Below are 16168 nucleotides of genomic sequence, written 5' to 3'. Positions count from 1 at the left end.
TGCTTTTAAGCCAATTATATATCTGAATGAATTTGTCAAGCACCAACACACACACACACACACACACACACACACACACACACCCAAGGCAAAACATCTTCCTAGCCACTCTGTCGTGGTCCAAAAATGTCAAGCATGATAAACTGCAGCCTACTCAAGAAATACAAATCACAGATTGATCTAGAAGCTGTGACATGTGAGACTGCTGGTCACTGAAGAAACTGAAGATGTTTAGTCTAGGAAAGATAAGACTCCAAGAGATACGCTAGTTGCCTTCAAAAACTTGAAGACTTTTCCCATAAACAGATTAACCCTAATCTGTACAGATACAGAGAACAAAACTAGGAACAACAGAAGAGAGTTACCAGGACTCGGATCTCAGCTCAATTTTTAGGGTGTTTTGTTAGGGCTGGGCAGCGGTGGAGGTGGTGGGAGAGGGTGTCAGCAGTAGGGGACCAAGAGACCTGGTCAGGTGCCAGGGCAGGGCAGCGCGAGCTAGGGCGCCCTTGGCCTCGTGCACACGGTGCCAGGCTCTGTGCTGAAAGCTTCGCACATACTGCCTCCTTTGCTCCTTACCACCATCTTCATATCCCATCCTCTAGATGGCACGACTGAAGCATATAGAGGCTCTGCCCAAGGTCACCTCGCTGGGAAAGGCAGAGCCAGAATTTAAACCCAGGGAACCTGGCTGCTGAATTATTTCCTTAATCAGTAGCCAGGAGCTGAACCCAAAGGAGGAAAAGCAGTGAGGCTGGAGGGGAGAAGGGTTAGCACAGGACCCCAGGATATGGGCCTGGGAGGGGGCCTCAGAAGGCTCCTTCTGGCCCTGCAGCCACCAGGTGGGGCTCATCAAACCAGACCCCTTTCCCTCTAACTGTTACTTCGGTTCGCCAAGGGACACTGATTAGAAGAATTCTATAGCAGTCATAACTGTTCGGCCAGTGTTCCGTCCTGCTCCAGATGTTTCAGCAAAGGCTGGACAATTACTCACAGGGATTTCTGTAATCTTTTAGTGTATTTGCAAAATCAGGCAGGAATGATTCAGGGCTGTTTACTGTTTTGTTATCCTTTGTTTCCTTCCTCTCCTCCAAAGGCAGACTCCAGCCTAATTCAATAATCCTACCTCAGTGAACTTCTAAGCCATAATTATTTTCATCCTTACCGTCATTATACTTGGAGTGCCTGCTGAACCCTCAAGCACCCCGGCAAACGCCACAATGATGACTCTCTTCTCCCGGAGGCCTTGTAAGCCTTCCTTAGTTAAAGCTGTGAACTATTTTGAGAAACGTGAATTAAAGTGCTAGAGAAAACACAATACACATTTATTGCTCATCTTGGAAAGACAACAGCAGTGAGCTTCCAAAACTGTCTTTGATTAACATAGTCTGGGGGTAATGAATATGGATATTGTCAATAGTCACTTAGAAGCATGTTTTGTCTTGTACATTTTGTTCTCTCCAGTAAATTTCCAACCAAGACAGGAAATGCCCCGAGCCCCTGCTTGCATCAACAAAGCAAGCGCTCGACACAGACACGGAAGGAACAGAACCGGAAAGGAATCCTCACCACCTTAACTTTTTGTTCTACCTGAGTCTCTCTGTTTTTTCACCACAGTTTCTAATTGTCTATTAAATAAAAGTCTTCACCTCTCTAAGAAGCCTGGTTTGTTTCTCCACCCCCTTGTGACAGTTTCTGATGAAGGCTGATCAGGAAAATACGCTGGAGGGTACAGCACGGCACAGCATCCAGAATCACTCAGAAGATGGTTACCGAGAGGCCCAGCTCCCTGCCCAGGAAGAGAAACAGGAAAGACCTGTGGGACTTGCGGCCCCATGGGGGAAATGACAAGGCATTAGTCAGCGTTCTCTAGAGAAACAGAATCAATAGGATCTATACAGATAGATATGAGGTGATTTATTAAGCCATTGGCTCACATGTTCTGGAGGCTGAGAAACCCCACAGTTAGCTGTCTGCGAGCTGGAGAACCAGGAAGTCGGCGTTGTAATTCAGTCAGAGTCTGAAGGCCCGAGAATCGGGAGAGACCAGTGGTGTCGTTCTAGCCTGATCCAAAAGCTCAGGAGCCAGGAACACCAATGTGCAAGGACACAAGAAGACAGCTGTCTCGGCTCGAGCAGGATCAGTGAATTCACCCTTCCTCTGCCTTTTGTTCTCAATGATCGGACGCTGCCCACCCACACTGATGAGGGCAGTCGTCTTCGTCTATAATTCAAACGTTGGTCTCTTCCAGAGATACCCTCACACATACACCCCAAAATAACATTTTACCCACTGTCTGGCATCCCTCATCCCAGTCGGCTGAAACATAAACTCAGGCAACGTCTTGTTTTTTCACACCTAGTATTTCATTCGTGACTGGTGCTGGAGGGCAGCGAGCCCAACGCTGCCTTGCTGGAATCACCTGGGGAACTTTATTAGGTCCCTATATCGAGGCCACAGCTCACTCAATTAGACTGGGGTTTTGGGGTGGGGCCAGGCACCAGTGTCTCTGAAAGATCCCTGGTGACTCCACTGTGCAGCCGGGACAGCGAACCACTGCCTCCTCGGCGGGCGCACCGCACTCACCCTCGTACACCCGCCGGGACTGAGTTGCCATCGGGCGTGACTCCTCCGTTAACTTCGCACAGCAGCTACAACGAGCTTCAAGAATATGTGTCACATCCTGTCACTCACCTGGAGAAACCCTCCAGCGGCTTCACACTGCACGCAGGGTAAACGCAAGCCCCTCGTCTTGGCTGGCCAGGCTCTCGGCGGTCTGACCCTGAGCATCTCAGGCAAGAGAGCCGGGAGGAAGGACGTGAACTCTGCCGCGGACGCTCCGAAGCCGACTGCTGGCTCTGCCTCCACGGGCTCCATGACTTCCGAGAAGTTACCGGGCCACCCCAGCCCCCGCTGCCTCATCTGTACAGGCGGTTTTGTTGTCAGGATTAAATGAATGGACAGGAACAGAGCTCCGACAGGCGCTCAGATCCTCCCCCTCCCCCTGTCCCAGTCTCTGGGTTCCCAGAACAGCACTGCCCTTGTCCCCTTCGGACCCCCTGCAGGAAGGGTGACACCTGGCAGGACTGGCTCCTTTGCATCCCTCGGGAGCCAGCGCCATGACCGCAGAGACCCCCTCTCCCCATCATCACCTGCTTCATTTCTTTGTAGCCCGTATTCACTTGCTAAGGCTGCTACAGGAAGTTTGCACGCGGGGCTGAACAACAGAACTGTCTCTCAGCCCTGGAGGCGGCCAGTGGGGAGCAAGGTGTCGCAGGGTTGGTTCCCTCCGAGGGCCGTGAAGAAGGACCCTTCCATGGCGCTCTCTCTCCTAGTTCTGGTGGTTTTCCAGAAAGCCTTGTTTCATGGCTTACAGATGTATCGCCCTGACCTTTGTCTTCATCTTCACATTTTGGGGGGGGGGGGGGGGTGTGTGGCTCTGGGTCCAAATCTTTGTTATAAGGACACCAGACAAATTGGATTAGATGCCCACCTTATTCCAGTATGACCTCATCTTCACTAATATCTGCAACGACTCTATGTCCCAAGAAGGTCACGTTTGAGCTACTGGGCATTAGAGCTTCAATACATGAATTGGAGGGGGTCACAATTCAACTCATAACATGCTTTTATCCCTCTCTGGAATGTTCTCTTTGTCTACCTGAGTATTGTATCGTCTTGTCTCTCCTCATTGAATGTCATTGTTTATATTGTGTGATTTTTTGCAATAGCCATGCTATGCTTTTGTAATAGGGGAAAAAAAAAACTTTTCAGAAAAACAAACAAACAAACCCCCACCTTTGCATTGTGATTGGGCTGTCCATCACCTCCCATTCTAGACAGGAAGCTCCATGACAGCAGGTACCACGTCTTTGCACCCTGAACCTAACACCATACCTGGCACATCATAGATGCTCAGTTTATACTGGCCAATTTGAAATGAAACAGATAATACATGAATTTCCCCACAAGAGCTCAAGAGCTCAAGCAAAGCAGTTCTTGTAGCTTTCCTGGTATACATGTGACACATTTTCTCACAACTCTAGAAATCTTAAAAAAGAATGCTAACACTCTAGCTTTTTAAATGACTCTGGCATACCCAGTGGCACTGTCAAACTGCACTGATATTTAAGATGTTGTCAAGATTTAAAACACAGCATGAAGCAATACTGGCAAATCTAGGGGGAAAGGTAACCAGTGGGATAATAACCCAGCTCCTGTGGATATAACTGCCACAGTTCTCTGATTCTCCCAATTAGGTAGTGTTTGCGAAGGCTTTAGAAGCAGACCAGTGTTACACTGAGCACTGAGTAGTATTTGCTAATATTGGTCGATATCATGGGCTGTTACTTATTATAAATGTAAATGTCCTAGGCTTATCAGCACAGTAGAATATTCAGCTATACTTTGCATTTTTCTTTACAGAATTTTATAACACTTCTGGCTTCCAAAAAAAGTAGCTTCGTATAATATTTGCATTTTCTAATTTGACAAAACTTTGGAAATCATCTAATGCAATAGTTCTCAATTCTATCAACCCCAACACCTCTCTTTTGTAACATGTGTTTTGTCACACCCCTCTTTAACGTCCTGAAGCAAAATTCATGGGTAACCTGCCTTTATATAACATCTTTCAGTATACAAGTACTCAGAAATGTCCAAATGAAGTTGTCAGATGCACGCAGTGTATGAGATACTGCACACTGGCCAGTTCCTACGGCAGGCTGTCCCCTGTGTGCAGCGTGGGAGATGCAGTCCCATGGGGGCATTGCTTTGGGGTGCTGGTGTTCTGAAATGGTGAAGAACTCCTCGTAAGTTCCAAACCAAAGAAATTATGACCTTCCTTCAATTTATTCAGCTGTTGCCTTCCTGAAGAATTCAATGAACTTGTATATTAAAACTATCCCCCCAAAATCCCATGTGTTTATATGTAAAACAGAGTATGGTTTTAGGTTCAGATCATCATAACCTAAATTATCATCTACAAGAATGTCTGGTGAGATATTACCACACATTTAGCATGAGTGGAGCCCACCTGCCAAATGCCAGGAGCACTCCCCAATCTCTGAGAGCAAAAATATGTTCAAAACATTTTTCACTTGGTCAAGTGAAAACTTAGATTATGTTGTTCACCCATAATAGTGGACCTGTTGGTTATTTTAATTCATACATTTTCTGTATAAAAGAAGACAGACAAATTAGAGCTGTGCTCATCAATTATGTTAAGAAATTTTTAAATAATTATGAAATGTGCCCTGGCCAGTTTGGCTCAGCGGCTAGAGCGTCAGCCTACGGTCCAGAGAGACCCGGGTTCAGTTCCCGTGAGGGGCGCATACCTCAGTTGCAGTTTGTCCCCGGCCCTGGATGGATCAGGCGGGTGGCAGCCATTCCATGTGTCCCTTTCACATCAATGTTTCTCTCGCTCTCTCTTCTTCTCTCTCCCTCCCACTCTATCTGAACAAAAAATGGAAAAATGTCCTCGGGTGAGGATAAAAAAAAATTATGAAATGTTTTACTAATCTTGACTTGTCTTTACATGTGTGTTTCTGGTTATTAGACTTATCTATGCACATTAAAAAAATATCTGGGTGTGTACAACAACAAAAACATTTTTCATTTCATTTGAGAGCAAGGTTCCAAAACAACCCTGTGGGATGGCACTGGCCTTCTTGAGAATCATAGATCTAATTTTACATCATTAATTTTAAAACGAAGATATTATGTCCCCACAGGATATGCCCAAGACCAGGTCTTAGTGAAGTCAGGTAAAAAGCACTTAAAGTTTGGACAGATGAGCACATTTCATGTGCCAGGCATTGTCTTGGGCTTGTTTCAGACATACCCTAATTTAATCTTCACATAGACACTTGGCAGACTTTATTATCCCCATTGTACCGTTGAAACCATAGTACAGAGAAGTGACGTCACTTATACAGGGTCCTAGAGCAGTAAGTGGCAGTGCCCTGACTCAGACCATCCTCTGCAGAACGACGATGCAACACAGTGAAAACTACAGACTGTCATTCAGGAGTGAGGGGACGTGAAGGGGGAAATGTACCCTCCTTCATATGAGTACACAGGATAGGTCAGCTCTCCCAGGGCAGTACATGGACCTCCCACCATGCCTCCAAGTCATGGTTTGTTTCCCACTTAGTCTCATCTTCTCCTCTCGTCTTCTTCCTGCAGACGTTCATGCCCAGGAGAAAGCTGCTTTGGGTCCGTCTGGACCTTTCCTAAAAGGAAGATCCCTGTGCACTAAATGAGTTCCAGAAGCATCCACTAAGGCTTCCGCAGCCCTCTTCCATCAGTCGACTTTCATCAGAAGCCCCACCACTCAGAATGAGTGGCTTCCTCGCCTCCCTGGACCCCCGGCGGATACAGTGGGGGGCTTCCTGGTATGCCATGCACTCCAGGATCCTGCGCACTAAACCGGTGGAGTCCATGCTGGAGGGAACAGGGGCCACCACGGCACATGGCACCAAACTAGCCCAGGTGCTCACCACTGTGGACCTCATCTCACTTGGTGTTGGCAGCTGCGTGGGCACTGGGATGTACGTGGTGTCTGGCCTGGTGGCCAAGGAAATGGCAGGACCTGGGGTCATTGTGTCCTTTATCATTGCAGCTGTTGCATCCATATTATCAGGTAAGGGTCTCCATGCAGCATGAGGTCTGTGAAAAGCATGCTTGCCGGCCTATCCCTGTTCATCCCACAATTCTAGAGTATCCGGTGGTGAGATATGAAGTGACAGAGAAGTAGTCATCCTGCTTCCTTTGTGCCTGGACTGCTGGGGAGTTGAGGGAGACGTTTTGACTCAACTGTAGTAGTTACCATTTTCATTGGTTTTTTTGATAAAAATACTTGTTCTGGTGCCCAGATATCTCCCAACTTCTTATTCCCTGTCATGTCCTAATGGTTCCATTTTTATTCTAACTCTCCCTTACGATTCTTTTATAGGGGTAGGAGGTGAATATAGCTAGGATATAAATAATAAATAAAGGATGGGAAGATCAGCAAAATAAGTCAGAAAACCAGATATGATTGGGATGCGATGAGCTTCCAACTGGTACTGAGACTGCCGAGCAGGAGGAAACCAAGCTAGAAATGGAAAGCCATCGTTAGGCTCACAGAGCACATCTGTCACCACAGGTTGATACTCTACAGAGCCAGCTCAGCTAGCATCCTCTGCCTCCTGGAGAAAGAATCACAAAGCTCATTATTTATTTTTTGTTGTTGTTTGTTTGTTTGTTTTTAAATATGTTTTTATTGATTTTATAGAGGGGGAGAGAAACTTCGATCAGTTGCCTCTGGTACACACCCCAACCAAGGAACCAAACCCACAACCTGGGCATGTGCCCTAACCAGGAATGGAACCAGTGACCTTTCAGTTCATGGGATGGCACTCAACCAACTGAGCTGAACTGGCCAGGGCTATTTGTTTGTTTTTAATGCGATACCAGGACTTAGGGTTTATCACCTGTTAGATGCCTTTCCTATTTCCTTTCCCTCCTCTTCTCTTGAACTGTGACCCACACAGTACCTTCCCTGAACGCCAGAGACAGGTCATCAGGCACCTTCAACAGGAAGAGGAAGGAAAGCATTCTGCTTCTTGATGGTTAAAATGCACAAGTATGAGGTCGATCATGTGGTTCAACTCATGAAGGGGTGAATGTCATGGTCTTTTCAAATGTGTGATGAGAGTAGGAATGCTAACTTATATTGGGAGGTCTGTGTGCTACTACATACCATCCCAAGAAAAGTTCTGCGTTAATATTGTATACCCAGACTGCATGGTCTTCATCCATGTGGGATGCACAGACTAGAAACATGCAACCAGAGAGTGTGCTGGTTTACATTTGACCCCCTTTTAATTTGATGAGGGAAATATTTCCAGACTGATTCTGTTTCCTGTCATGGCTTACTTCCCTGATGGTTTTACTACCATCTCCTTTTCTAAAGTCATTCTCTAATATGCATGAATATCCTAACAGTTGAGGTTCTTGTAGAACAAAAGATTTTTCCTTATAGATGAAAATAAATTATTAACCTAAAAAATTCCATAGATACTTAAAATGCTATTAACCTGATTACAGTCATTTTCAAATTTATTTGGCAAAAAAAAATTATTTGGGAGAAGATGCCAGATTTTTGCCATAAGTTTATAAATCTAAAGTGTTACCACATAGAACAGCCTAGCAATGGTAGGACAAAAGGCAGACTTGTAACCAGGGGGCCCTACAGAGGGTACGGGGCAGATGGCTAAGAGTCCTGCCCAATTAATGCAGGGTGCAGTCTCCTCTAGATCCATCCTGTGATGGCCCAGCTTCCTAGATCATGATACTTCCTATGAATGAATCACCCACATCTTGTCCTTCATGAAGCTACATTGCATTTAGAATCCGTAACAAGGCCCAGTTGCATTCTAGGAGGCTTATCACAGTGCTTATGGTGCTAATAACCTAGATATTTCTGCTGCTCAGAAATTGGAACAACCATTGTTGTACTGTAGCCTACACCAAGAGCCTTGATTTTGCACACTTCTTCCAACTTTGCATTTAGTGAAGTCATGTGGTTAACCTGAAATCAGTTATGGTGGGAGTATTTATATCACAGAAGTTGGCAAATGCTACAAACCGGAGTTTGCTTGTCTTTAGATAGTTGGGTTTTAGTTCCACCAACGGCCCTGGTACTACACCAGTAACTGGTATGCCAAAAGAAAAGCCCTTTCCACATATGGTGACATTCAGAACACTTCTCTACACTTTGTGACTAGTTCATCTCCCTGCTGAGGCCTGCCAGAACCCTCCTAGAGCCCAGCCAGGTTAACATATTTATAGCAGGTTTCTTCAACCAGGCCTCTCACTCTATGATCTTTTGTCACTAAACTAAGGACAGTCCCCCTCTACTGTCTTCTTTCCACTCCCACATCATCATCATCCCCACAGACTGTCTCTCCCTTGACGGCTTCTCCATATCACAATAATCAAACTCTCCTCTATCCTCTGAGTTTTTACTATGTGGCCCTTTTCTCCTTCTGACCTTAACTAAAACCTGGCTCAACCCGAGGACACCATTGCCCTGCCACCCAAGCTGGGGAAAATGCCATTCCCACACTCCTCACCCACTCACAAGGTCAGGAGGATCTGCCCCTCCTCTGCCCCTTCCCCATTCTTCCTCCATCACATCAAAGCTGCTGCCTACCTATGTATTCTTCAGAAAGTTTTAGAACCTCTCAGAGTTCTCAGTTTTGTTTTCTTCATCTGCAAAATGGGGATAATAAGAGAGCTTAACTGATGGTGCTGTTATGAAGAGTAAATGTGAAAATAGATGCAAAGCTTTTGGCAAAATGCCTGTCAGTGACAAGCATCCATTAAAACTCTTCTTCCTGAGAATCATGCCCCCTGGCCCACAGTGTTTATTTATTCTGACCTCCTCAGCCACTAAAATCTATCCAAGAATCCCTACCTTCCCAAGTCTGCACCTGGATGAACAAGCTCTCTTGGGAAAGGTCACTCAAGCCCACAGATGAGCACAGCACAAAGCTAGGGTCTCTATCCTCCCTCTGCCAGGCTCACAAGTTTTTTCACTTGCCCTTTGACAAATCTTCTCAATCATTTTTCTGCACTTTCACTTCTCTCTTCAAGGCCTGTTCAATTTATCTCTTTCCTTAGAGCAGACAACCTTGATTCCTTGAAGATATCTGCCATGAGCTCCTTAAATATTCTACCATCAAATATGTCCCTATACTATCACCCACATATCCCTATGCCATCTTTCGTCCAGTTTCATAGGGTAACATGTCCTCACTTTCAAGACAACTCAATTCTTTGAGCCCCTAACCCTATCCTCTTCTATTCTAAATAATTCCTCTCTCCAATTTTGTCTTCAGCTGGCTTCTTCCCCTAGTCAAGTCTCTCTCGCCCTAAAATATAATTATTTCTAGGCCCACATTCTCCAATAGCAACTTCCAATCTTTTTCTTCTCCTTGTCATTCAAACTCCTCAAAAATGCTCATTGATGGCTCTTAACCTCTGATTCATTCCTCAACCCACTGCTCTCTGGAATCTGCCCCCAATACCTAGTGAAACTAATTTTAATGGGGTACCAACGGCATCGTCTTTGCCAAGTCTTATAGATAGTTTTCAGCACTTATCTTATTGGAACTTTCTGCTGTATTTGACAAAGTCATGCCATCTATTTTACATTCTCTTGACTTTGTACAAGAATATAAAGTTCTTATACCTCCCTGATTATTTCTTCTCTTTCTCCTTCATGACTTCCCTTTCTCTACTTGCTCCTTAAATGTTGGTTCTTCCCACTCTACACTCTCCAAGGTGATTATGTCCTTTCTCATTGTTTCAGTTGTCATCAATATCCCTATGCTTATATCAATTTACATCTCAACCATATTTACATGTCCTCCAAGCTTCACACTACCAAACATTTCTGTCTGGATGTTCCAGACACACCTCAATTCAACATATTTCAAATGTATCCTCTTCTAACAAACCAGGTTCGTCCTTCCTTCCTTCCTTCCTTCCTTCCTTCCTTCCTTCCTTCCTTCCTTCCTTCCTTCCTTTTCTTCTTCTTCTTCTTCTTCTTCTTCTTCTTCTTCTTCTTCTCTCCTCCTCCTCTTCCTCATCTTCCTCCTCCTCCTCTTCCTCCTCCTTCTTCTTCCTCTTTCTCCTTATTCTTCTCTTTTTCCTTCTCTCTTTTCTTCTCTCTCCTTCTCTCTTCTTTCTCTCTCTCTTCTCTATCTCTCTCTTTTTTCTCTCTCTCTCCCCTCTTATCCCCAACCTTTTCTACCTCAGCCCTTCACATTCAATTACAAGTCCCACCAGTTTTTCCTCCTACATAGTTCTCAAACCAATTCTCTGTCTCTATCTCCACTGTTCCTGCCCTCAAGTCTCTCGATTAATCAGAACTCTTTCCATTTAAAACCATGGTAACCAAAAACAACCAATCAGAAATGTATTGGTTTAATGGCTGGATCCAGGGCTTCACCTTTACACCTCACAACCCAAAGGAAAAGATGCCCTCACCAGTATTTACATATCAAATATCAGGGAAAGACTCTAATTGGCTTTGCTTAGGTCACGTGTTCACCTTTATATTGCTAGGATAGGATAAACACAGCTAACACCTTTGCTGGTAGATGCCATACCAAAGTGGGAAAAGTGCATTGCCCATTTAAGATTTGTGGTCATAAATTTGAAGGTGAGTTCAGTCTCCACTGGCTGCACTTATCTCCAGGATAAATGGCTACTTGGTTGCAAAAGTTGAGTAAATAAAAAGTTGTGATTAACTAGGTTTCGCTTCTGCCGGCCAGAGAGAAGAAAGCAATGAGTTAGGAGTGTTTTCCAAGGCTGAGGAAATAGTGCGGGACCACACGATGTAGGTTGGAAGTGAGAACATGAGGGTGGTGGTGATTCATGAGAAGTGTTAAGATCAGTGGAGATTGGGGCTTTCAATGAGTTCAAAAAAAATCACTGAAATAAAAATATTAAGAAAGTATGCTAGAGAATAGAAGTGAAGTAAAAGAGTGGGATGTTTGAAATTAAGATTTCATAAGTGGTACTGTAATCATTGTTAATTTTAGACTGGAACCTGGCTCAGCCACCAACTACCTGTGAAAACTTGAGCAGGTTCCATAACTTCTCTGAGCCTCAGTGTCTTCACCCTGAAAATGGTCATAATAATACTAAACCTCGCCCTGGCCGTTTTGGCTCAGCAGTTAGAGCGTTGGCCTGTGGTCCAGAAAAACCTGGGTTCAGTTCCTGCTAAGGGCATGTACCTCAGTTGCAGTTTGTTCCCAGCCCTGGTTGGGTCGTGCAGGTGGCAGCCACTCGATGTGTCCCTTTCACGTCAATGTTTCTCTCTCTCTTTCCCTCTTTCTCCCTCCCACTCTATCTGAACAAAAAAATGGAAAAATGTCCTCGGGTGAGGATAACAATAAATAAATAAATAATACTAAACTTCATAGAGTTGTGAAGACTAAATGAGATGCCTGTAAAATGCCTGGTCAATGCCTGACAGCACTAAATAAGTGGTTTTCACTGTTTTGTGCCAAACTCCATATTAGGAACTTACCATATATTACCACATTTACAACTCACAATACCTTTTCAAAGTAGGTTCTATTATCTCCAGTTTTACAGATGAAGAAATCAACATTTAAATAACAGAATCTAGATTCAGATTTTTTGTGCCAACAATATCGTTCAACCCTGACTATGAATTTAAATCACTTGAAGAATTTTTTTTTTCTGAAAAATGGATTGGGGAAGGGGTGGTCAGCTTTATTAAGTATAATTACATACAGTAAAATGTACCCTCTTAAATATACAATGCTATGAGTTTGAGCAACATACAGTTGTATAACCTCCACCACAATCAGCATGCGGAAGAGTTCCATCACCCTTACATAATTCTTTCATGCCACCTCTTTGCTGTTTTCCTCTCCCACCACCCTTAACCCCTGGCAACCCCTGTTCTGCTCTGTCCGTGCACTTTCACCTTGTCCGAGTGTCGTATGAATGGAATCATTCAGCAGGTAACCTTTTGAGTTTGATTTCTTTCACTTAGTATGATGCAATATAAATTGATATTGTTTGTATCAGTGGGTGGTCCCATTTTGTTTCTGAGCAGTATCCCACTGTATGGGTATACCACAGTTTGCTTATCCATGTACTAGTTGAATGACAGTTGGGTTACTGCCCGTCTGGGACCTTTACAAATAGAGCCATTACAAATATTTATGTACAGGTTACTGTGTGAACACAAGTTGTCACTGCTCTTGAGTAAATACTTAGAAGTGGTATTGCTGGTTACTGTGGTAAGTGTATATTTATGGTAAACTGCCAGATGCCTTTCCAAAGTAGCGCTATTGTTTTCCACCCGCACCAGCTCAACGTGAGAGTTCCGGTTGCTCTGTTCCTTGCCAACACTCCCAATTGTCATTGTTTTTTGGTGGTTGTTTTATTTGTTTGCCATTTTAAAAGCTATTTAGTGATATTTCAATGTGGTTTTAATTTGCATTTCTCTAGTTACTAATATTTTGGGCATCTTTTGATGTGCTTATTTGCCATCCATATATCTTCTTTGGTGAAGTATCTGTTCAAATCTTTTGCCCATTTTTTAATTGGGTTCTTCATTTAACTTTGAAGGGTTCTTTATATACTCTGAATACAAGACCTTTATTAGATACGTGTTTTTGCAGAACTTTCTCCCAGTCTATGGCTTATCTTTGAACTTTTCTTTTAATTTCTGTTCATTTGTTTTTTAAAATACTGGTACCTGGGATCCACCCCTAGAGATTCTAATTCAATTGGGCTGAGGTAGAGCCTGGGTTGGTTTTGTTTTGTTTTGTTTTGTTTTGTTTTGTTTTGTTTTGTTTTGTTTTTTTAAGTTCTCCAGAGGATTCAAATGTGCAGCCAGGGTTAAGAACTACTCTGCTATAGAAACCAGACCTACCTTCTCTGTGGCCATGTCTGGGTTCCAGACGGCAGGAAAGAGAACAGAAAGTTGGGCAGGTCACTTCCCACATTTGTCCCCTTTATAAGAATCTTTCTTATAAGTTTTTTTCCTGTAACCACTGCTTACATTGGTTAAAACCTGGACACTTAGCCACGGTAAGTGAGACTGAGAAATGAAATCTTCCGACTGGGTATATTGTCAACCCCAGTATTTCAGAGGTTCTGTTGACGAGGAAAGAAAGGAAAGTTGGCTGTCACTGCCAGACTTGTAATGGACATGACCTTGAGCCTTTCAGTTTACTGAGGTCAGTGTGTCCTGAAATATTTCAGTAAAATTTGTTCTGATACCCAGTAACACACAATTAGAAAATCTGGAGCCGTTTTAATAAATAAAACTAGGAAGTTGTGAGTCTTACTATTCCCCTAGTTTTCCCAACTCTGAATCTCAGCTTCCCTGGTGCTTCTGTCTCCTCTCTGCTTCACTCCCCAATTCCCCTCTTTTTCACCTCTTCATTCACCAGATGACATCCCAATTCTTCCTCCCCCCCGTATCAGCAAGGCAAGGGTGTAGGTACAGTGGACTTCATGGAAAGTTTGAGCCAGAGATGGGAGATATAAAGCAGTTCATTCCGGCAGAGAGCAAGCTTACAGTTGAATATAGGACACACTGCTCTGGCCACTTCTGCTCAGTGGTTAGAGTGTCGGTCCTTGGACCAAAGGGTCATGTGTTCAAGTCCTAGTCAAGGGCACATACTTGAGTTGCAGGTTCTAACCCCAGCCCTGCGAGAGGCAACCAATCAATGTGTCTCTCTCACATCAATATTTCTCTCTCTCTCTCTCTCTCTCTCTCTCTCTCTCTCTCTTTCTCTCTCCCTTCCACCCTTCCTTCCACTCTATCAAAAAAATCAGTGGAAAAATAGCCTCCAGTGAGGATGAACAACAGCAACAACAAAAAAGAATGTAGGACACTCCAATTCTTCCTGCCCTTACAGAGTGTCCACCAAACTTCTCTTCTTTGCTCCAGCCTCCAGCCCCATTAATGAGCAGACTTTCTCCTTCAAACTCCTTGGCCTGCTCAGTGCCGAGCCCTAAGGCTCTTGTCCATGTCATCCAGAGCAGTTTGCTTATCTCTATCTCCCTCCAAGTTCATCCTGGCCATTTTTCAAAGACCATCATCTCCCAAACAAAACAGTCTATCAAGATAACTCACTAAACAAACAGGTTCTCAGAGGAAGGATTTGGGGGACTGAGCAGAGAAGCTTAGACAGCAGTCTGTAGGCCCTGAGTTCAATGGCATGGGCAGATCTGTACTTTAATAACAGTAGCGAGAGATGAGAAGTGGAGAAACTGGTTATATGATAACTGTACGGAGCAGGCAAGAGATTATGAGGCACTAGACCCTAACAGTGGATGGCAGGAAGCTAAGGGTGGAGAGGATTTAAGCATGGGTGGAAGAGGGAGGCTGAGGGAAAGAGGTAAGTGCTCCTTCAAGCTTAGAAAAGATACATAATAAATAAGAATGTTTTTGAAATAATGTCATTCGAGTAACGAATTTACAACACCGTTCTGGGGACAGAAAGTGAACACAGAAACAGGTAACTCCAGTATAGAAGACCCTCCCAGCATACCCTGAGGGGCAGCAAACTAACCTGAGTGTGCAGGACACTGCATGCAGTGCTTTGGTGTAGCACCTCCTTCCCATGTCACCAACCCAGGGGAGGGAGCAGTGATTCTAGTTCTGCCCTTGGATGAGGAGCCAAACGGTCAGAGGTCAAAGTAACTTCCTGAGAGGCAGGCAGATGTTTGGTTGCAGAGCCAGGACTGAAATCTAAGTCTGTAGGACTCCAAAACTCATGGCCTTGCATTTCAGCAAGCTGCCTCTGAAATCTTTGAGGCCAATATTTCTCATTAGATGTGAATTAATAACTTTCAATCAGTGAGAAGGATCTCAAAGGCAATAAAGAATCACACCCAGTAGTATTTTTCTTGGCACTCTTAGTTTATGGTTTAGCACTAGGGTTTATAGTTCATTACCTACCAACCTCACTTGCTCTCGAGCATGTCTGATTCATCATCAGGCAAGTCCATGGTACCTGAATCCCTGGGGAGGTGGTCAGGGGAAAAGAGCCCTATCGAGCAGATGCCTTTCCCAACCTCCTCCTTGAGCTGGTTCTGGGGACCTTCGAAAATCTTAAGCAGAATGTCCCCATTCCAGTATTCATTTCAGGTTGGATTTTTATGACTGAGGAAGATTTCTAAAGATTCGGAATCTATTTAGTTAGTCTGGTGAGTTTCCTTGTTTTGTTTTTAAGAGCAAACCGTTCTCCCCTCCTTAAATCGAAACCAGACTTGAGAGATGAACATCAGGAGGGTCGGTCCTTTTGCAACCCTTTCTCATTGATCTAAGATCATTCATTCATTCCACAAACTTGCATTTATTTGTTCCCCCAAACATGTGAGAACTGCTCTTAAGCATCCTGGGAGGTGGAAGAGGCAGAAACTCACCAAAGAGAATCAAAGGAGCCAAGGAAACCCTCACTTTTATTGGGGTTTCAAAAGACCCTGTTGCTCATTGTATTCTATTAAGAGAGCAGAGAACTTTTTTAGCTCAAAACTTCTGTAACCCAGGTCATGAAAATGACGTCTAGATCAGCGCCTTCCTGTCACCTGTCAACAGTGAGAAGGGTGTTGTGAAGTG

At 44.2% G+C, this 16168-nt stretch overlaps 1 protein-coding gene across 1 annotated transcript in view; it reads left to right on the top strand.

Annotated features, from left to right (window-relative positions):
- The first annotated feature begins 6249 nt into the window (after nucleotides 1-6249).
- The window catches only part of SLC7A14 (solute carrier family 7 member 14), a 51693-nt gene continuing 41774 nt past the window's right edge, over nucleotides 6250-16168 (top strand). The window contains exon 1 of the mRNA XM_036243271.1: nucleotides 6250-6640. Within this exon, the coding sequence (XP_036099164.1) occupies nucleotides 6337-6640 (304 nt within the window). The 5' untranslated portion in view covers nucleotides 6250-6336. The remainder of the gene's footprint in view (nucleotides 6641-16168) is intronic.

This window comes from Molossus molossus, unplaced genomic scaffold, assembly GCF_014108415.1.
Source record: "Molossus molossus isolate mMolMol1 unplaced genomic scaffold, mMolMol1.p scaffold_m16_p_5, whole genome shotgun sequence".
NCBI lineage: Eukaryota > Metazoa > Chordata > Mammalia > Chiroptera > Molossidae > Molossus > Molossus molossus.
Note: the sequence above shows the minus strand (reverse complement) of the source record. Positions and strands in the feature narration are given on the sequence as shown.